The sequence below is a fragment of the Heterodontus francisci genome, chromosome 16 (genome assembly GCF_036365525.1).
Source record: "Heterodontus francisci isolate sHetFra1 chromosome 16, sHetFra1.hap1, whole genome shotgun sequence".
Lineage (NCBI taxonomy): Eukaryota > Metazoa > Chordata > Chondrichthyes > Heterodontiformes > Heterodontidae > Heterodontus > Heterodontus francisci.
This window is the reverse complement of record NC_090386.1, coordinates 41,999,648-42,023,223: the sequence shown is the minus strand read 5'-3', so window position 1 is coordinate 42,023,223 and position 23,576 is coordinate 41,999,648. Positions and strand designations below refer to the sequence as shown.

Here is a 23,576-nt window from a genome sequence, read left to right as displayed (position 1 = left end):
TACATAACACTGCAGACATAATTAAACCAATGCATCTCTAGCAAATTGAGATGGATTAAAAAAATCTTAGTGTACCAAATGATACAAAGAACTGGAGAATCAAAACTATTTTTTTGGAAGAAAAGTTTTTAATCCCATTGATAGAAGGCATATAAAACACTCTTACAGTTCTAACTCCAGTTGCTGAGGTGTTTGCAGATTATTTTTTCATAACCATATATAAACACAAGGATCAAAAATTATTGGTGAAAATATGCAGACTATTTACAACTATGGGCAATAACAATAGCACCAGTGGCAGAAAGCAATGCTAGAGTGCACTCAAGGTTCAACAATTCTCCCCACAGCCCTAAGCATACAAGCTCAAATTGTGCAACTTGTAATAAGAAAATATAGAGAAATCAGTCAAAACGGAAAATATTGTAGATACTAAGAGATTGTTTCCACTGGTCAGGGAATCTAAAAGACAGGGGCACAGTCTCAGGATAAGGGGTCAAACATTTAGCACTGAGATGAGGAGAGATTATTTCACACAAAGGGTTGTGAATCTTTGGAATTCTCTACCCAGAGGGTTGTGGATGCTCCATCGTTGAATACATTTAAGGCTGGGGTTGACAGATTTTTGGTCTCTCAGAGAATCAAGGGATATGGCAAGCAGGTGGGAAAGTGGAGTTAAGCCCAAGATCAGCCATGATCATACTAAAAGGCGAAGCAGGCTCAACGGGTCATATGGTCTACTCCTGCTCCTATTTCTTGCATTTTGTTGGTTTCATTCATTACTCATTCTTAAGGCATTGGAAGGTGTGGAAATATGGCCTATTCTTTTCACTTCTTCAGCTTTTCAAGTCACAAAATTAAAACCCAATCAGTGGTAATGCAGGAAAATTATATACAGAGAATACACACCAACGTGCCATTTAACAACTAGGTCCCAAATTTGTTTTTTTAATGCCTTTAAAGCAAGTGTTGAATATATAAGAGAAAATCCACCACCACTTTCTAATTTATATTATGCATTCCAAACAGAATTAACATTTGGAAAACACATGACACTTTTATTTTTAAAGAAGAAAGATTTTCCGCCACAGTGATTTTCAACATAGGCATGATGGGCTGAATGGCCTCCTTCTGTGATTCTATGCAAATACACTTACAAAAAAAGGGAAATAAACAATGGTGGAGGCAAACAATACAACCATTTCTTCATTTTGAAGCACGTCTCATGTTTGGGGAAAACAATTTGATTCTTTCTGGTTTCTTAAAATCTATGCAAATGCATTCCAACCTCAAATACACCAAGCTCATAGGAACAGAAGTAAGCCATTCAGCCCTTCAAGCCTGTATCACCATTTAGTTATATCATGGCTGAGCTATACAACTCCATTTACCTGCCTTTGATCAATATCTCTTCACACACTAACAAAAATCTACAGATCTCACTCTTAAACATTTCAATTGACCCACCCTCCATAACCTTTCAGAGCGTGCTCCAAATTTCCAATGCCACTTGAGAAAAAGTGCTGCCTGATTTCACTTCTAAATAGCCAAACACTAAAATGTTTCTTTGTTTCTACCCTATTGAATTCCTTTAGCAATTTAAATTACTTGTAAAGATTTCTCCTCAACCTTCTAAACTCAAAGGAATACAAAGTTTAAACAAAAACTGTACTCATAATTGAACCCTTTAAGCCCTCTATTCTGGTGTATCCCCTCCACTGTCAATATATCTTTCCTGAGGTTTGGTGTCCAAAGTGAATGCATTACTTCAAATGGGGTCTGAAAAGGACCTTGCACAACTGAAACCTCTCACAGCCTCACTTTTATATTCCAAACCCTATAGAATACTAAGGAAATGTTTTATTTAAGGAATCACTGCTGTATTTCTGCAACAAAAGTCTCTTTTCACTGTCAGTTGGTATCGAGCCTTCAAAAGATACGTGGAAAAGTAATGATTTTTTTTTAAAAATCCAAGGAATAATTTCTCACTTTGGTAAACTGTTTTCCTCCAACACAAGAGGTTCGGTAAGTCAAGCATAAGCAATTGTTCCTGGTGATCATGCACCTTCCAGAGCTTGCCAATGATGCTATCACAACATATTTTCTGAAAATAACCACTTTATCAACAGAAATTCCTGTTACCTGCAGATGAGATTTTAAAGGGCAAATAAGTACAAACAAGGTTTGATGGTTTCCAGATAAAAATAAGTATTGTATTAGGATTATAGAAAACAATCATGCCTTTAACTCGAGTAATGGTCACCATTCTTTGAATGAAAACATACTCCGCTGGTCATAAGGTTTCAGCTTGGTTCATCTGGTAGCACATTCCACTGAGTCAGAAGGTTATGAATTCAAGCTCCACTGCAGGACTCGAGTACATAATCTTGGTCAACACACCCACGTCGTAAAGAGGGAAATGTACATCAGAAGTGCTGCTTTCAAGACGTAAAAAAAAAAGGCATAATTTAAGGAGCCAGAAGCTCTCAGTACACTGGCCTACATTCATTTCTCAATCACCAGTAGCAAAAATAGATTATCTGGCCAGTCAATTATTTTAATCTGCAAACTTGTACGCAAACCTGTACACCCCGGCTCCGACATTTACGGGGAGGTCGCAGGAGAGATTGAAAACAACCAAAGAACCTGGCAAGGCGAGGTAAACAAGATCAGACCTCCATCATTATTTTATTCCATTTGCTGTCTGTCAGCCAGATAAACTGACATATGCTTCCCTACATAAAAGTGACTGTAATTCAAAAGTAGTTAACTAGTTGTAGAGCCTTTTGGTATTCCCAGGGGATGTCAAAGACACCACAAAAATGCATAATATTTCTTCTGATTGCAAAGAAAATCAGAGACACACCAGTCCCTTTTCAAGATGTGTTACTTGAAATTCACATCACCTTTCTTTAATCTGGCCCATTAAGAGCATCTGAACACAAGATACAATGAAGAGAACACTTTTTCCATCAAAACGCAGGAAGAAACAACCCTTGGCTTAATGTTAAAAGCAAATCTACCTGATTCGGAATTCCCTGAAAACAAGGATGCTAAGTGATACACTTTCACTAACTTGAAAAATACTTGCAACATGACACAAAGGCCGTACCATACTGATGAACTTGGATTTTGGGGATTATAACTGCACCAAAAGAAAACAGCACAATACAGAACATGAAAGGAACTTTTTGTCTAGGATCCAGAGGGAGTCATGCATACATCCTTAAGTAGTTTGACCCAACAATAATTCTCACTGAATGCATGAATTTTTGACTTGTCTAATGTCTCAGGGAGCAAATGTTCCTGAGTCACAGACCAGGAAGATCCCAGGTTCTAGTACTCATCTGCACTGTCAGCTGATATTCAGTATGGTGGTGGTATAGGTAGCCATAAATGCCCTCTGTGTTCCCAAGGGGACGGGTACTGTGGAAAGGGAGAGAAAAAAAACCTTTTGGATAGGATTCACACCCTATTACTATAGGGTGACTTCTGCTAGCATGTGCGTGTATATGCACATCAGATGGGGGAGAAAAAGTGTGCTCAACTGTGATGCCGAATAAGCTTGCGGCTCACGCAAAAAGGGAACCCACTTGGGTAAAGTACTCAAGGACTGCCAGTATTCAGAGCTGCATCTCGAGAATGAACAGCCTTAAGAGGTGAAAATCCCAAGGGTCATATGACTGATGTTAGCCCAGACAGTAGCCACTGTTTCTGAAATAGCATTGATTTGAGTTTAGAGATCCAAGTATAGCAAATAAAGCAGATAAGCTGAGGGCACAGATCGAGACATGGCGGCACAGTGGCGCAGTGGTTAGCACCGCAGCCTCACAGCTCCAGCGACCCGGGTTCAATTCTGGGTACTGCCTGTGTGGAGTTTGCAAGTTCTCCCTGTGACCGCATGGGTTTTCGCCGGGTGCTCCGGTTTCCTCCCACAGCCAAAGACTTGCAGATTGATAGGTAAATTGGCCATTTTAAATTGCCCCCTTGTATAGGTAGGTGGTAGGGGAATATAGGGAAGGTGGGGATGTGGTAGGAATATGGGATTAGTGTAGGATTAGTATAAATGGGTGTTTGATGGTCGGCAAAGACTCGGTGGGCCGAAGGGCCTGTTTCAGTGCTGTATCTCTAAATAAATAAAATAAGTATCATATCTATCACAGAAACATGGCTTGATGGACAGGAATGGCAGCTCGACGTTCCTGGTTACAGGGTTTTCAGATGCGATAGGGAGGGGGATAAGAAAGGAGGGCAAGTGGCAACTTTGCTCAAGGAAACCACTACAACTGTGAGGAGGGATGATCTGTTGGAAGGTTCATCAAATGAGGCCATATGGATTGAGCTAAGGAACAAAAAAGGGCATGTACTATAGACCCCCAGTCAGAGGGAGGTAAAAGAGCAGATATGTAGGCAAATCTCCGAGAAGTGCAAGAACAATAGGACAGTAATAGTAGGGGATGTCAACTACCCCAATATTAACTGGGATAGTTTTAGTGTGAAAGGAATTGAGGGAGCAGAATTCTTAAGGTGCATCCAGGAGAACATGCTTTGGCCAATATATAGCAAGTCCAACAAGAAAGGGTGCAGTTTTCGACTTAGTTTTAGGAAATGAAGATGGGCAGGTGAAAGGAGTGCCTGTGGGAGAGTATTTTGGTGGTAGTGATCATAAATCAGTCAGTTTTAACATAATTACGGAAAAGGACAGAGACAGAACAGGAGTTAGAGTTCTCAATTGGGACAAGGCCAATTTTCCTAAACTGAGGAGTGATTTAGCGAAAGTGGACTGAAAACAGCGACTTGAAGATAAATCAGTGTCAGAGCAGTGGGAGGCATTCAAAGGGGAACTCAAGGTTTCAGAATAAACATGTTCCCGCAAAGAAAAAGGGTGAGACGGCCAATTCTAGAGCCCCATGGATATCAAGGAGCTTACGTGGTAAGATAAGGCAGAAAAGGAAAGCTCATAAAATAAAAGCAAAATACTGCGGATGCTGGAAATCTGAAACAAAAACAAGAAATGTTGGAATCACTCAGCAGTTCTGGCAGCATCTGTGGAAAGAGAAGCAGAGTTAACGTTTCGGGTCAGTATTGAAGGGTGAAATCATTTTGCTGCTCATTGGAAAAATAAGAATTGCAAGTAAGCCACAACTTGGGCTACCTCACTACAAGTTAGTGTTTAAGCCTCACGTTGGAAATAAGTGCAACTCCTCTGCTTGCACAGCTTTTGCGTAGATTTGTGTAAATTAAGAAGGGTTTTGACTGAATAAATAGGGAGAGACTGTTTCTATTGGCAGCAGGGTCAATAACCACAGGACGCAGATTCAATTAGCAAAAGAACCAGAGGGAATATGAGATTTTGTTTTACACAAGTTATGATGATCAGTAATGAGCTGCCTGAAAGGCTGGTGGAAGCAGATTCAGGAGTAACTTTCAAAAGTTAACTGGATAAATACTTGATGGGGGAAAATGGCAGGGCTACAAGGAAAGAGCAGGGGTGCAGCACTAACTGGACTGAACTTTTTAATAGCTCACACAGGCACAATGGGCTGAATGGTGCATGATTCTATAATTAGGAAACAAAAAGTATTCAAGCTGCAGCTGTACAAAACTCTGGTGAGACCGCACCTGGAGTATTGCGTGCAGTTCTTGTCACCGCATTATAGGAAGGATGTGGAAGCTATGGAAAGGGTGCAGAGGAGATTTACTAGGATGTTGCCTGGTATGGAGGGAAGGTCTTACGAGGAAAGGCTGAGGGACTTGAGGTTGTTTTCGTTGGAGAGAAGGAGGAGGAGAGGTGACTTAATAGAGACATATAAGATAATCAGAGGGTTAGATAGGGTGGATAGTGAGCGTCTTTTTCCTCGGATGGTGATGGCAAACACGAGGGGACATAGCTTCAAGTTGAGGGGTGATAGATATAGGACAGATGTGAGAGGTAGTTTCTTTACTCAGAGAGTAGTAAGGGCGTGGAACGCCCTGCCTGCAGCAGTAGTAGACTCGCCAACTTTAAGGGCATTTAAGTGGACATTGGATAGACACATGGATGAAAATGGAATAGTGTAGGTCAGATGGTTTCACAGGTCGGCGCAACATCGAGGGCCGAAGGGCCTGTACTGCGCTGTAATGTTCTAATCTAATAAATAAGTGGTAGCCCTCTCACCATCCATAAACTTGGAGTCAAATGCTCCTGGAGTGGAGAGAATGACCCTCATTTATACAGCAGCAAAGCTGCTAGTAGTTTCTCTGCCACCTTCATTACTATTTCAATCACATCCAAGGGAGCGAATGAGACTACATGCTCTTGGAAGGCTACAGACCAAATTTAAGTTTACATGTATAAAACCTTACATAGCAACCAAGAAGCAAGCTTGGATGAGGCAGTCATCAAGTTATGATGCAAACAATTGCATTTACTAGTCACTCAAATGAAGCAGCTTCATGCAGTATAGTAAAAGCAACATATTGTGGATGCTGGACGTCTGAAATAAAAACAGGAAGTGCTGGAAATACTCAGCAGGTCTGACAGCATCTATGGAGAGAGAAACAGACAATGTTTCAGGCCTGTGACCTTTCATCAGAACTGACAAAGATTAGAAATGTAATGGGCTTTGAGCAAATGAAAAGGTGGGGTGGGGGAAGAAGAACCAAAGGGAAGGTGTGTAATAGAGCGGAGGGCGGGAGAGATGTCATGAAACAAAAGGCAAAAGGAGTGCTAATGGTCTATTAAAAGACAAAGCATCAGTCCCGAGAGAATGTTAATTGCAGAATGAATAGGTCTGTCCAAAAGCAAAAACATGAAAAACAATTTTAAGACAGGCATATAGTTAAAAGATTTTTTTAAAATTTAAAAATGACAGTTATGCTCTGAAATTGTTGAACTCAATGTTCAGTTCAGAATGCTGTAGAGTGCCCAATCGGAAGATGAGGTGCTGTTCCTAGAGCTTGCGCTGAGCTTCACTGGAACACTGTAGCAGGGCAAGGACAGAAATGTGGGCATGAGAGTAGGATGATGAATTAAAATGGCAAATAACCAGAAGCTTGGGTCATCCTTGTGGACTGAACTGAGGTGTTCCACAAAGCAGTCACCTAATCTGCATTTGGTCTCCCCAGTATAGAGACAACAACATTGTGAACAGCAAATACAATATACTAAACTGAAAGTAGTACAGGTAAAATCGCTGCTTCACCTGAAAGGAGTGTTTGGGGCCTTGGATGGTGAAGAGACAGGAAGTAAAAGGGCAGGTATTAGATCTGAGATTACATGGGTAGGTGCTCTGAGAAGGGGACGAAGTGTTGAGGGCGATGGGGAGTGGACGAGGGTGTTGCTGAGGCAACGGTCCCTTTGGAATTCTGACAGGGGAGGGGAAGGAATATGCGGTTGGTAGTGGCATCATGCTGGAGGTGGCGGAAATGGCGGAGGATGATCCTTTGGATGTGGAGGCTGGTGGGGTGGAAAGCGAGGACAAGGGGAACCCTATCGAGGTTCTGGAAGTGAAGGCTAGGGGTGAGGGCAGAAGTGCGGGAAATAGCTTCTTGTAGTATTTTAATACGTGCCTGTTGCAGAATTTCTTGGGCACAGTATGGGTGTACACTGAGAGTTGTTCCTCATCACTGATGGCATATTAGCATATAACCAACACTGATCAGATTTATATCTGACAACTCCAATCACTTCTGATTTAAACAAGGGAATAAGAACCAAGTCATTCATTCGCTTCAAAGTCTGATTTTGCTGTTTCATTCCCAATTTCATACCAAAGGTAAGTTAGTTGTACTTCCCAATAGTCAAAATTACACAGTGAAATAATTAAGCAACCTCATGGGATCATTAGATGATCAGTTTACGCGCATTACAAAGTCTTAAGGTTCTAGGACCATTTTGTCAGTAAGAGGCATTGCAACATTAGCACCTGTGTCAGAAGTCAGCTCACTGTCCTGCAAACATGATTTATCTCTCCATCAGACTGTAGGCACAAGGGGCATTGCTGCACTCAAGATGACTTCAGATAGATTTTCAACTTGCCGTCCAAAGGTAAAATTGATGTTGCGAATCAGCTACCCGTTCTAGAAACTAACCGAGTTTAATTTTGCAATGTCAGTTTTATACCCAGGCAGCAAGTTGAAAATCTACTCCCATGTGCTGCGACCTCTAGTTTGTATGACTTCCCCTTCCCGGAAACAGTGCCATAGGAGTATAGAATGAATGGTTACAGCACTGAAGGAGGCCGTTCGACCTGTCGTGTCTGTGACAGCTCTCTGCAAGTTCAACTCACCTAGTCCCACTCCCTGCTTTTCTCTGTAGCCATGCAAATTTTTGCTCTTCAGATAATTATCCAATTTTCTTTTCAAAGACCCAACTGAATCTTCCTCCCCACTCTCTCAGGCAGTGCATTCCAGATTCTAACCCACTGTGTAAAAAAAATGCTCCTCATGCCGTCATTGCTTCTGTCAATCACCTGAAATCCGTGTCCTTTGGTTCTTGAATCTTCCACCAATGGAAAGCGTTTTCCCTATCCAGCCACCTCATGATTTTGAGCACCTCTATCAAATCTCCTCTCAAACTCCTCTTCTACACAGAGAATATCCCCAGCTTCTTCAATATATCCAAGTAACTGAAGTAGATTAAACCCCACTCCCCCTTACCCACACTGAAGTCTAGTAAGGTACAATGTACTTGAGCTTGGCAAAACATTATTTAGTATGTCTATTTCAACTGTGCCTCTGCTCAGGTCGTAACTATCAAGTAGGGCATTGAAAAGCGACTACTTTTTGGTAACACTACCTCGAGGAACTAGGGAGTTATCATTATTATAAAATACTGCAGGCGCTGGAAACCTGAAATAAAAACCAAGTGCTGGAAATACTCAGCAGGTTAGGCAGCATCTGTGGAGAGAGAAGCAGAATTAAAGTTTCAGGTCTGTGACCTTTCATCAGTTCTGATGAAAAGTCACAGACCTGAAACGTTAACCCTGCTTCTCTCTCCACAGATGCTGCCAGACCTACTGAGCATTTCTAGCTCTTTATTTTTATTTATATTATGGAGTTATTATAACATTCTTATATCCAGCTCTTCAGTCCCAAGTGGTGCTTGATTTCTGAAATAAACTCTCTTAAATCACTGCTGAGAAATCAAATCCTACAGTCAGACATATCCTCCTTTTAATTTCCTAAAAACTACTCGCTCAATTTGTGGACTGTGAACCTTTTTGTGCAAGGTTTCTTTTATCATGTGTGTGATTGAGTAGCACACAATTAATGATATAGTCACAGGAAGTAAAGAACATATTTTAACAGTTCAGGAAAATTGCCCAGTTATGTCCCGTGCACAAAAAGCAGGACATATCCGACTCAGCCAATTATTGCCCCATCAGTCTACTCGCGGTCAGTAAAGTGATGGAAGAGGTCGTCAACAGTGCTATCAAACAGCACTTTCTCAGCAACAACCTGTTCACTGACGCTCAATTTGGGTTCCACCAGGGCCACTCAGCTCCTGATCTCATTACACCTTTGGCCCAAACATGGACAAAAGAGCCGAACTCAAGAGGTGGGGGTAACTGCCCTTGACACGAAGGCAGCATTTGACCGAGTATGGCATCAAGGAGCCGGAGTAAAACTCTCCACTGGTTGGAGTCATACTTAGCACGAAGAAAGATGGCTGTGGTTGTTGGAGGTCAATCAGCTCAGTGCCAGGACATCACTGCAGGAGGTCCTCAGGGTAGTGTCCTAGGCCCAACCATCTTCAGCTGCTTCATCAATGACCTTCCCTCCATCATAAGGTCAGAAGTGGGGATGTTCGCTGATGATTGAACAATGTTCAGCACCATTCTAGACTCCTCAGATACTGAAGCAGACCAGGTCCATGGGCAGCAAGACCTGGACAACATCCAGGCTTGGGTTGATAAGTGGCAAGTAACATTTGCGCCACACAAGTGCCGGGCAACAACCATCTCAAACAAAAGAGAATCTAACCATCTCCCCTTGACGTTCAATGGCATTACCATCGCTAAATCCCCCACTAACATCCTGGAGGTCGCCATTGACCAGAAACTGAATTGGACCAGCCACATAAATGCTGTGGCGACAAAAGCAGGTCAGAGGCTGGGAATTCTGCAGTGAGTAACTTACCTCCTGTCTCGCCAATGCCTGTCCACCATCTACAAGGCGCAAGTCAGGAGTGTGATGGAATACTCTCCACTTGCCTGGATGGGTGCAACTCCAACAACACTCAGGAAGCTCAACACCATCCAAGACAAAGCAGCCCACTTGATTGGCACCCCATCGACCACCTTCAACATTCACTCCCTCAACACACAGTGGCACCAGTGTGTACCATCTACAAGATGCACTGCAGCGACTCACCAAGGCTCCTTCGACTACACCTTCCACACCTGCGACCTCTACCACCTAGAAAGACAAGGGCAGCAGATGCACTGGAACACCAGTACCTGCAAATTCTCCTCCAAGCCATACATCATCCTGACTTGGAACTATATTGCCGTTCCTTCACTGTTGCTGGGTCAAAATCCTGGAACTCCCTTCCTAACAGCACTGTTGGTGTACCTACATGCCAAGGACTGCAGCAGTTCAAAAAAGCAACTCAGCACTACTTTTGCAAGGGCAATTAGGGATGAGCAATAAGTTCTGGTATAACCAGTGATGCCCACATCCCTGAATCAAACAGCTATGTTTGTGGAAGGGCTCAACTGCCTTTAGCCATAACTTTCCTACTTGTACAGCTAGAGTACCAATGGTTCTAGTCCATTTATTTTAATGGCAATCTTTCTCCCCCCTCTCTTTTAGGGCTTCCACTCACCAAGAGCACCAATCTTTGACTGGTAACCTCTTCAGGATTCTGTCAACACTGCTTTACTCATCATCTAGCCATTAGGAGATGTACAAAGTCTGATCAGAGGGGTCTTAGATTCCCTTCCCATGGAAAAATGCTCAATTGCTGCTCGCCAGCTTCCCACCACACCCAACCCCCCAACCTCACCCACCATGACAGAGCTGAAAGTGAAAACACATGGAAGAAGTTGCAAAAATAACACTGTAAAAAAGCACAGGGGAAAGAGGTGTTCTTTTAGTCTAAAGCACATCCTCTTCATCAGTTACCATAGTTTTTTTTACACAACATTGCCAACTTCCTTCTCAATATTCACTAAATGCTGTCGTTTCCTGCTCTCTCTTTCTCCTGCATTTGAATCAGAAAGCCATAAATTCAAGACAATCTACAGCATCTGTGCATAAAAATCTAGACTGGCACTTCAGTGCATAAACCGAGGGAGTGTTGCATGTGCTGTTTTTCTGATGAAACTTTAGACTAACGGACTGTCTCCTGACAACGCAGAGCCATATGCTGAGTGATTGCCGATATCATCAGTGCTACATCCGAACATTCACAGCTTGCCAGTATAAATCCGCGTATGTGCATTGCGACGTCACCATGTAATGACGTCCGAGCATTGCCTGACCCCTCAATGGTCACAATCGCTACCTCCATTCCCCCCAACAGTACCCAGCTTCAGCCACTTGCTCACTGCCTTGGCGCTTTGGCCACTCACTCCCTGCCCGCTCACTCCCCGCCTTGGCCGCTTGTTCTCAGCATAGTCATTCCCCCCCTTGGCCGCTCATTCTCAGCCCCACCGTTTCTCCCCACCCCCCCCCCCCCGGAGAAGCGGAAGGGTATGGGGGACAGGGAACGAGTAGCTGAGGGTGGAGTAAGCGGCCAAGGGGCGAGGCGGGAAGCGAGCGGCCGAGATGGAGTAAACAGCGAGGACGAGAGCGAGTGGGCGGTGAGGAAGTGGGGAGAGAGCAGCCGAAGCAACAAGGCGGAAAGCGTGTGGCGGGGCGGGCAGAAAGCGGCGAGGCCAGGAGCAAGTGGCCAAAGGAGCGAGGCGGGGAGCAGACAAGCATGTGAGGTAGCAGCAAAGGCAGAGAGAGCGGGGTACTGCTGGGGGTGGGATGGAGTTGGCGATTGCAGCCATTGAGGGGTTTTGTGTTTAATTTGTTTTTTGTGACAAATAGAGCAGCGCCATCTTTGTTACTGACAGCTGCCCAAGATGTCGCAGATAGCGACGTTTCAGTCGTTGAGGCTGCATTTGCGCATGTGTCAATACTGCGCCACCTAGTGGTTGCGTTGCTAGCAAATGCAGCCTTACACCAAGGCCTTGTCTGCCTCTTCAGGTAGACAAATTTAAAAGATGCCATAAAACTATTTAACAAAAAGAAAATTGGCTGCTTCACCTACATACATAAGAGCAGTGGCTACACTTCAAAAGTAACTCATTGACTATAAAAGGCTTCGGGATGTGAAAGGCACTATCTAAATACAATCTTCCTTTTTGGTTCAAGTCTCGTTTTCTACACACAAAGTGTTTCTGTTCTCAAAACAGAGGGGGAAAGGTCACTTGCATGATCTCTCTACAGCCTGAACACGTCACCACCCAAGCTTTTGCACTTCTGCCAGATTTTCAGCAAAGAAAGCAAAATACAATGAAATCCAATCCATGCACAGTATATACAGACAAATCGATTCCAACTTTTTAAATCAAGAGCTTAAAAAAAACCTAACCATTAACCATCTCTAATGTCCTCATCCATGCTAATCTAAGATTGGCACAACCAACTTCACAAAAAAGGTAAAGATTGGACGCATCTTAAAACACTTCTTTTAGTGTAATCATTCCATTTTCTTCAAAGGTTGTATAGTATAGGCCCTCTGGAAACCTACTGACCTATATATCTGGTCTCAGATGAGATGCTGGATGAAGAGTCAGATGTTGCTGATTCATGACCTTTCACAACCTCAGCAATACGAATTCTGTTAGACCGAGACTGCCTTTCACTGGATGACGGGCAAGATGGTGGTTGATCATATACGACTTTAGAACCAGCAATCTCTGCAAAGATTAAATTTGCTGTCAGAAGGTAATTACTGCTGTAGACAATTTTACAATATATGCATTGTACAAAAGAAATGCTAATGCAATTCTACATCACTAAGTTAGTGCATTATAAAAAAAGGTATTCAAAGCAGGGGAATTCTCAGCTTGTACAATAATCCCAAAATGGCAGTAGGGGAAAAAAAAACAACATACAAAGCATGGGTACTTGTTTTGAGACAGAGATACTGAGTAATGTTGTAGAGTCTTACAATTGCCATTGTCAGTTATACCTAGCAGACCCATGCTTTTCATTGCCTATCTCGCTGAAGTTTAACAACTTAATTGGTTTAAAAAATTTGAAAAAAGATGGTAGCAGAGGTAAATGCTCATCCTAACTGCCAATGTCATCTAATCAGAATTGGCTTTTCCACATGGCAATGTTTGTCGAGCTGATTTTATTTGCAATTTATTGCCAAATTCCCAGCCCAAATCAGTGACAAGGAGAATATAAAGAAAGGTTTAAAATACCACTGGCTGTGAAGCATTTTGGGGAATCCAAAAGGAATGAAAGATCCTTTATAAATGCAAGCTTTCTTGGTGAGTATAATTCATATGGCTAGCTGTCTAAAGAAGAATTAAAGTCACAATACAAGTTTATTGAGAAATTTGATCAAATTACATAATATAAGTCTCTACAGGTTAGGCAGGACTAACTTTCAAAGTCTTATGAGTCCTCAATAAGTTGCTACGTAGATCAAATGGTAGATATGCTTCCATCTTAGAGGAAAGAAAAAAAATCATCTAATTTTTCTTGATTATGGAGCAGTCTTAACAGTGGTTGTAAACCGGCAGACTTTCCTTCGGTTCCCTCCCTCCACAATTAACTACATGCAACTGTTAACAGAAAATGCAAGCTTCACTGATATTACACAGGCCCTGTGATTCTCATTTAAACCATAATACATGTACTAGGAATTTATAAATTAAAAGTCATGAGGATTTCCCATATCAGCTAAAGAAAATATGATCAACATTACAGTCTATCTGCAAAGAACAAAATGTCAGTCTGTGTTGAAATGTGGAATGAATGCTATATCCTAGCTACACAGTTTTTTCTCATGTTCAGTTTCCTATTTTATTGATTTCATTGTACCTTCATGGATCTGTGGTTCAATTTCCCATATAAATTTGAACTCCAGCTCATTTTAGGATTTCATTGTATAATTGTATTTTTTTTTAAATCTCTTGCTGTGCTCTTCTTAATGTGATATTTTCACAGTTTGTCTTTAAAAAAATGTATTTAGTGTCTCGATCGTCTATTCACAAGTCCAAGAGTTGGCCCATTTTTTCAGCCACTTGTTGAAACTAACATCTGACCCTCTTTAATCTCGTGAATTCATTAGAAATTTGCGTAGAGAGAAAGATCTTTACAACTACCAAAGATTTTAATCTGGTACTTTCAACCACTCAAGTTATCAGATGCTATAGGTGCATAGGTCAACTTTCCTTTACTCTTCCTACAAAGCAAGATTGTGATATTCAAAAGACATTTTGTGGATTGAAGCAAACTGATAACTTGCATATTTATTCTATTTACGACGAGGCATCATAAGCAACCAATAAGGCAGCACATCATAGGCCCTGTATTCACTGAAATGACCACCCAACTTAGATCCAGAGACTGCATGCAGAGATGCAAATACTCTAAAGTAAGATTTACTTCCTGGGACTCTCAGAATACTCAGCTGTCAGTCAGCTCAATGTGCTGCATACAATATTTTAATCTAAATTGGATTTGTTCCTTTAGGAATTATTACCGGAGGGCAACATTCGGAAACTAAAGACTTTTGCAAGAAAATGTAAATACAGGTGTTACCCAACATCCTCATGTCATTTACAGCACTGAAGCATATATATCCTAATTAAGGATATAAAGAGATAAGTAGGAGCAGCTGTAGGCCATACTGCCCCTCGAGCCTGCTCTGCTATTAAATATGATGGATGGTGCAACATCTTCAGTTTCATTAGATACAAGAAAGAAAAATATCCGATCTGAAGTGGGGGAATAGAATCAGAGGAAAATAATGCCTATTCCCCCTGCTTCAGATCACTTTTTTGGTCAACCCTATTTCAAAATTCTTTCATTAAGACAAATAATTACAGTTAATAGTTTTGAAAAGCGATTGAGTACAATAATTTTAATTGTAAACAGACATTTCTAGAATGGTTAAAGCCAACGTTCACTAAAGCCAATCTGATTCTCCCTTGTCGTAATAACTTAATACAAGTAACTCTTTGAAAACTGTTCAATTTATTGAAGCTCTTGAAACTATGATAATACAAGATTTAATGACCAAATCCCCACAATTTAACATTTATCGACTTTCTCTCCTTCCTTACTGTAGTATTCTATTAGAGAACAAAACTACTGTACACCAATCTAATAAATGCCATTTATGTGTTTTTAAATGCTGCGCGAGTTTAAGCACAGTATGTCACTGATTAGCTCAGCATATTTCACTTGCCTGCAATGACTATACTTGGATTGAAAAAATACACTGAATAACTTTTAACCAGGACATACACAGACCTGTGTTGGCATTGGACAATCCTGAATTTAACACTTAACGTAACTTCATTATTTTATTTATTTATTTTTATTTATTTAGAGATACAGCACTGAAACAGGCCCTTCTGCCCACCTAGTCTGTGCCAACCAACAACCACCCATTTATACTAACCCTACAGTAATCCCATATTCCCTATCACCTCACTTCACTAGGGGCAATTTACAATGGCCAATTTACCTATCACCTGCAAGTCTTTGGATGTGGGAGGAAACCGGAGCACCCGGTGAAAACCCACGCAAACACAGGGAGAACTTGCAAACTCTGCACAGGCAGTACCCAGAATCGAACCCGGGTCCCTGGAGCTGTGAGGCTGCGGTGCTAACCACTGATTTGTGAAAACAGCTCAAGAGCACACAGCAAGTTTATAGAGAGTTTAAAATACATGCTTTAGTATAGTATAATGATACAGCCAAGAAGAAAAAGTTTTCAAGACTCAGTCATGCATTTCAGGCCTGAATCAAATTTTCACATTTCTGTACTGTAAACAGATTTGCAATGATATTCAACATTTCTTACGGCTTGACCACTGCTTCCACAACACAGCATTTTGCAATCTGTATTTCTGCAATCACTTTTAATCTGACCAACATGCAACAAGATGCACCAACACATCATAGACAGTGCTGTCCAAAAACAAACACAAGTACCACCAAACAAGCCCGCTATAATATTTCCCATTCCATTCAGTTTTAGATACAAACCAATGACATACTGATTATCAAGTCTCAATCTGTTCTGAATTCAACATGCAACATTCCTGCGCATCTTCAACTTATCACACAGTATTGTGCCAGTACTGCATTTGATGGCAGATGAAAGTTATTCTTCCAGTTTTCCCTATTTGGGAAAATATTTCACCTCTGCTTAATTTCCCTCAATGGCATTGGCAGAGAGAAACATTTTAGCATGCAGAATATCACTTGTACAAAGCTATGCTTTGCCATTCCTTGTCACAACACAAACATAGGGGATCTTATTGATAACTTTGACAATCCTACTGTCTGTTCCATTGACTTCTTTCAAAATATATCTCCACTGAACAAATGTTCTTTAATGTATTATTTATTTTGCTCACCTTTTCCCTTTATGGTTTTCTGTGCTGAGCACCTTTCCTGACTCAAAGGATATAGAGTGAAAACCTACTTCCAGACAATCAGCCACACTGCTCTGAAGCCAAACACATGAAGGGATTTGAAACCAAGAATGACTGGTTCTCCAATACTCTGGAATAGTGTTTGCATTCCACTTGACAACTTTGCAAAGCAATACCATGAGTGGGAGATTGAACATATAAGCAAACATATAATTTACTCTGAACAGCCTCACTGATTGGTGCATGCCCACATGCAACCACCACAGAAGACACTGCCCCACTTTACAAATGAGGCTTAACAGACAGTTTATTTCAAACAAGTACTTTTAAGCATTAAGATAATCTGATTGATTGAGATTATAATACGCAGGTTGCATGCTGACAAGGTCACATTTTAATTTATGATATGCATACCTACAGGAAGCGGACTGTTAGACTCATCCACAGTTAACTTAAGTTGTTGAATAAAATCAACATCATAGACAATTCTTTCCTGCCATATATTCAGGACTCGTTCCATTTGCTTCTTACAACTCTGCTCAGATTCTCTAGGGAGGAAAAGAAAAAAAAAAAATCACCAAAAATTCCAGTAGCTTTATCATTATTGGATTGTTACTAACATCACAACTTCTATGATAGCTAACCTGATGCAAAATCAAGTAAAAGGAAAAAGACTAGGATCATCAGAAAAGGTACAAGTAGAGAAATTATTAGGACAGGGAATGACTTACCAGAAGCAGCAGTTGAAGCAGAATCCACAACAGCTTATAAAAAGGGAAGATTTGAAAAAGATTAAAAAGGTAACAGGAAACAGCAGGAGAAAAGGACCAAGCGGGTGGCTCTTTCAGAGTCAGCACAGAGGGCATTGGTCAAATAGTCTCTTTCTGTACTGTAAAATTCTCTGATTCATTCACCAGATGGCCTGAATTCCCAGACCCCCTTTCCCTTTTGCAACCAATTTTCTCCCCAGATGACACTGAATCTGTTGTGGTAAGGCTTCAAGGGGCATTGATCATGATATCTCACCAAGCTGCCACTTTTCATGTATATGTTCACACAGCAAGTGCCAACAGCCTCAACTGACATTCACATGTGCCTACTTGCAGCAGTGATTGGTGGATAGCAATTGGAAAATGTATCCTAGCTGATTTCCCTATTCCTAATTGTAGCATGTCACTCCAATGGTAGCATTCCTACCATTGTCATGACTCAGATCAGCTTACTTAGCTCAAACCAGAGGAAACTTTCCCATTTTATATGTGGCTCAGTTATTTATTTTCCTAACCAGTTAAGCCAATGGAGAACCAACAGAGAAGCCTTGATATAATGTGAAACTTACTCTTCTGAAGTTGATTTGTGCAATTTATATTTTATAAAGTGGATCTACAATAATCTGGCTTCTAAGCAGGTGCATACTGACCCTGTTTAGTTACTGATGGGATAGAAGGCAGCTTTTCCAGCAACCGAGTACTCGAAAATAGAGATGAAGAGTGGCCATTGGAAGTCATCTCTTGACATTCACACACTGCCACTGACATTTTATACCAATATGAAATCAGTTTAGTCACTCACTGCCATTATCAGTCTGAGATTCAGTGTTGTTACGTCATGGATACACCGCATAAGTGGAAAATGGTGGAAAAGCTGGGAATGTTCCAGTCTTGCTTTTACACCAGTTTTACTGTCAGGTTGCATATGCTAGCATTAGGCCGTCTCGCTCACCCACTAAGTGCAGAATCTGATCAGGGCCACTTTTCTATTCTGGTGTGGAATTTGGATGCTGTCAACCATGTGGCACTTAAGCACATGTAGTTAGCACATCCGAATCAGTAAGGCGGGACAAACTCTACAATGGCACTGTATTATAAGTGACCTTTAGTAACATGGCTTTTGATTGTTTGAGATTTTTCTTTTCATATAGTAATACCAATTTCTTCAGATATAAAAGTACTTCTAAATCCATTTAGTAATCATCCTACACATGCTCTCACCTTGTGAGAAATTTATATTTGTGTTTCACATTGGCATATATACACAGCAAACCATAATTCACATCACTCTTGATCACACTAATTTATAACTTCACAATAAATTTTGGAATATGTACTTCACTTTCAAGAAAGCATAGAAAGCTTTTGATGAAATGACAATTCACCAATATTGCCTACCTTACATTTGGTCAGACTTAGCTGTATAATGCAAATATCAAAATAGGTACAGACCAAGGAATTATGATGCATTATACCTCTTTACTGCACGAGTCTATTGAATCATAATTGTGCCATCTTGCAATAAATTAATCTCCCTAAAATTCCACAAATCCTTTCAATTATGCAGTTTTTACTTCCCTGTTCATTTATAACTTACTGCAAAGTTGCCTTAATCACTTGCCTCATTGCTGATAGAACTCTATATTTGCAGGTATTCTCTATGCTGTGGACACTCGATCTGATCGATGCTCCTTTAAGAACTGGTTACATTAGAAGTTCAATACTCACAACAGATGAAATAATACTCTGAATGCACATCATCTTTCCAACTTGTTCACCAATGAATTGAGCTTCTTCTCTACTACATAACTCACCCATCCCAAGTTATTATTTCAGAATAAGGCCTTCAAAGGCATTACATAGCTCTTCAACAACTTATACTGTACCTGGCAACATGTGAAAATGCATCCACGAGAACTGCCTCAAAAGCCTTGGTGAATTCGGGACCTTTCCTCTTACTGTTCTGAATGACATCATTAGCCAGATAGATGAAAGTCAATTTCCTGCTTGGTTTAGCTAGATATGTTACATAAAAAAATGCTGCTATTAATGAATACAAAGACATTCAGATGGATCACCTACCTGTGCACTTAGCAATATCTTTCAGTTTGAAACTACAAAAGGACTTTTATATTTGTTCCAAATTGCAGTTAACTTACCTTTGAGCTGTAACTATTATGGGTCAAAATGGGCAACTCTGTAAATCTGCAAAGATCTGTGGTATTAGAACTGATTGGGTGGGTGGTGGTAAGGCAAAGTGAAGATCTCTCAATTTTAGCAACTTTTAGAGTGAGCACATTTCACTTTAAGAAAAGAACAGAAAAATATAGGATAATCCTCATCGTTCACAGAATTGGAAATGTTATGGCATTTTCTAGGAAGACTAGAATTGACTCAAATAGAGGCTTTATTTGAACAACATCCCTGAAATTTAATACATTATAATGCAGACATTTCTTTTAAATACTTAAAAACTTGACCAACACAGAAAATTAAGTGGTCAAAATATTTTTAAAAAGGTACAGTGATATTTTAAGTAGTTCGTGTCTGATTTGGTTCATGGTTGGTCTGTAAGTAAAGCAGGGAGAAATAACTCAGGAACAAGAGAGATTGTCCTCCCCCTCTTTTCTATATTGCAGTAAGATGTTTCTGTGGTCTCTCATCTCAGTTTATTTTACACACTATTTTAACTACTGTGTTTTTGATCTCCAAGAAGCAAACTAGAATTTTAAAAAATCAAGCATTTAAAGAAACCAAGCCCAATCGGCAACTTTCTTCTGATCATTAAGAGCGTTCACTTGCTTTTGGCCACTTGCTAACTTTAGTCTAGTACAGCATCTGCCATCAAATTTTCTTTCACAAAAATGTAATGACTGCTTTTTGGACTACTTGCAGGAGTTAACTGATGGGCTGTTGTGTGCCAATTTAAAACATTGGGTACAAACTATTGTCTATGATAGAACAGTCCCTTAATGGACAGAGTTGCTGGGGCATAAAATGTATGTATTCCGATCCAAGTATTAGAATCCCTAAACAGAACTAGGGTTAGTTTTAGTGCAGTGCATTTAGCACATTGCACAGATCCATGAATAGAGAGTAAAACCTGAAATGTTATCAGTAGAGCACTCAAAGGTAGCCTATTTGCTTCCTATACAGTGAATGAATTTGCCCCTTTAATTGAAAACACATTCCTTATATCAGAAAATTTTTCTCTTCCTCCCAAATACTGTTCTCTCTGCGTCCCACTTAAAAAAAAAAATATTTTTTACTCCTCTTCACCACCAGACAACGGAAAAGAAAATGTGAAAACAAAACAGACATGCTGCATATGAATAAGGCCAACTATCTGAATTGGCAGTAATTCACTAAGTTTACATTTTTTTTTCATATCCTTCTCTTCCATCTTGTCAAATATAGTTTACTTCAATACATGGGGCAAAGAAATAAATACGCATCTTTCTTCTGTCAATGAAGACAAACAAGTAAACCAATCTGTTAGCATATCTCTAGAAATATATTTCATTTAGCTTCAATGTGCCCAGAGCATTTTCCCCCCCCAAAAAAGGCCCAAAGAAACTGACTATTTTCTCCAGTTAAAGTTAGATATAGTAATCTGGAAAAGGATGTCTGTGGGTTTTTTTTCCCATGCAAATCTGTGATTAAGTTACAAGATCCAACAGAGAAACCAAGACGATTATTGGTGAGAAGCAGAAACAGCACACTGCAGGAAAGTCAAATAAGAGAATACTGGCACGACCATCAGAAAAATCTAAAAGTTAAATTCCAGAAAACTGGAAAACGATGCTTTGGCACATTACATTGACTGCATCAGAATTTTAAAATATTAACTTAATAGCTCCTACTGCATGAAATTTAATACTCATTAGAAATGTGTACAGGAAAATTGTACACACTAATCTACTTAACCCAAAGGAATAATGCAATTCACCTCACAATGCAACAGAAATAAGCCCAAATAGAAAATGCTTCACTCGGTGCCCCCAACTGCTTGGCTAGAATTAATCATTGCAATATTACTTACTTCCATCAGTTTCATAAATATTGGGGATGCAAAGAAGGTTCGCTAAATTGATTCCTGGGATGAAAGGGCTGTCTTATGAGGAGAGATTGAGCAAATTGGGCCTATAGCTCAGAAGTTTTTGAAGAATGCAAGGTGAGCTAATTGAAACATTTCAGATTCTGAGGGCTTGACAGGGTAGATGCTGAGAGACTATTTCCCCCAGCTGGGGAGTCCAGAACTAGGGGGCATAGTCTCAAGATAAGGGAACAGCCATTTCAAACAGAAATGAGAGTTTATTTCACTCAAGAGGTCTGTGAACATTTGGAATTCTTTACTCCAGACGACTATGGATGCTCACCGCCACCTTTTCAAAGGCAATTAGGGATGGGCAATAAATGCTGGCCTAGCCAGAAACGTCCACATCCCCCGAATTAATAAAAAAAAAGTCAATGAAAGTAATCAAGGCCGAGATTGATAGATTTTTGGACGCTAAGAGATGTGGAGATCAGGCGGAAAGTGCAGCAGAGGTCGAAGATCAGCCATGATCTTACTTAATGGAGGAGCAGACCCGAGGGGATGTATGGCCTACTCCTGCTCCCATTTCTTCCATCCTATTTCATATGCGCAAGTTCAGCATTAACGCAGCAAGAGCACGATGGGGAATAATAGAAGGCAGACAACGTTAACACAGAAACAGCACCTCCCAAATCTAATACTAAGCTCTAAAAATTAAATGCAGTCATGCCAGCTTGACTATAAGAAACATTGCTGGAGTCTCAAACTTCTGAAAAACTGCAGTTTCGAATCAGAACTTCCAAATCAAGAGATTGCTGGCATTTGCCACTCAGTTTAAACAGCTGCTCTTTTCATTTCTAAATGTCAAAGACTTGATTTTTGAAACAAGGAAAGATCTTCAAATCAAACATGATTTTGCAACAGTACATTTTGGTCCAAAGCCCTTCAGAAAGGTGTTACTTATGGCTCAGTAATACTTTCAGCTGAGTCTGGAGGTTGTGGGCTCAAGTCCCTCTTCATCATTGAGCCCATCATCTAGGATGACACTCCAGTGCAGTATTGCGCTGCCAGGGTGACCAAGACTGGGAACTCAATATTCAAGGGCATTCGATGTTCCAGAAAAATAGGCAAAAAGGAAAAGGAGGTGGGGTAGCTTTGTTAATAAAGGAAGGCATCAGTGCGGTGGTGAGTAGTGATATAGGTGCAATAGACCGAGATGTTTGGGTGGAAATAAGGAATAGCAAGGGGAAGAAGTCACGGGTGGGAGTCGTCTATAGGCCCCCGAAGAGTTGCCTCACTGTAGGACAAAGTATAAATCGGGAAATGGAGGCGTGTAAGAAGGGCGCTACAATTGTCATGGGTGATTTTAAGCTGCATATTGACTGGACTAATCAGATTGGCAGAGGTAAAATGGAAGACGAATTTGTAGAGTGTATCAGGGATTATTAATTAGAGCAATACATTGCAGAACCTACCCAGGAAAAGGCTATTTTAGATCTAGTAATTTGTAAAGAGGTACGATTAATAAGAGATATCGTAGTTAAGGATCCTCTAGGGGCTAATCACAACATGGTAGAATTTCAAATTCAGTTTGAGGGCAAGCAACCCAGGTCTCAAACCAGCTCCCTCAACTTAAACAAGGGTAATTACAGAAGTATGAAGAAAGAGTTGTCTAAAGCGGCTGGGAAAATAGACTAAGGGGAAGGTAGGGGATGAGCAGTGGCAGACATTGTAGCAGATATTTCATAACGCTCAGCAAAAATTTATCCTGGTCAATAAGAAGGACTCGATGAGAAGGATGAACCACCCGCGATTAACAAAGGTGGTCAAGGAGAGTATCCAATCGAAAACTAAGGCATACAAAGCAGCCAAAACTAGTGGTAGGCCAGAGGATTGGGAATTTTTTTTGGGAACCAGCAGCAGATGACTTAAAAGCTAATAAAGAGGGAAAAAATTGACTATGAAAGTAAATTGGCAAGAAATATAAAAACAAACAGCAAGAGCTTCTACAAGTATATAAAAGGAGTGTATCTAAAGTGAGCATGGGACCCTTGGAGGATGCGACTGGAAAATTGATAATGGGCAACAGGGAAATTGAACATAATTTAAATCAATATTTTGCATCGGTCTTCATGGTGGAGGACACTATAAATATCCCACAGATATCAG

At 40.6% G+C, this 23,576-nt stretch overlaps 1 protein-coding gene across 2 annotated transcripts in view; it reads right to left on the bottom strand.

Moving 5' to 3' along the window:
• Nucleotides 1–23,576, bottom strand: part of rprd1b (regulation of nuclear pre-mRNA domain containing 1B) — a 45,683-nt gene that overhangs the window by 19,770 nt on the left and 2,337 nt on the right. The window contains exons 2-4 of one of the 2 annotated variants that reach the window (XM_068048132.1): nucleotides 19,258–19,387; nucleotides 17,016–17,149; nucleotides 12,729–12,893 (exon numbers count right to left, since the gene is read on the bottom strand). In XM_068048132.1, coding sequence (XP_067904233.1) covers nucleotides 12,729–12,893; nucleotides 17,016–17,149; nucleotides 19,258–19,387 — 429 coding nt within the window. The remainder of the gene's footprint in view (nucleotides 1–12,728; nucleotides 12,894–17,015; nucleotides 17,150–19,257; nucleotides 19,388–23,576) is intronic. The other variant, XM_068048133.1, reaches the window with a different exon arrangement.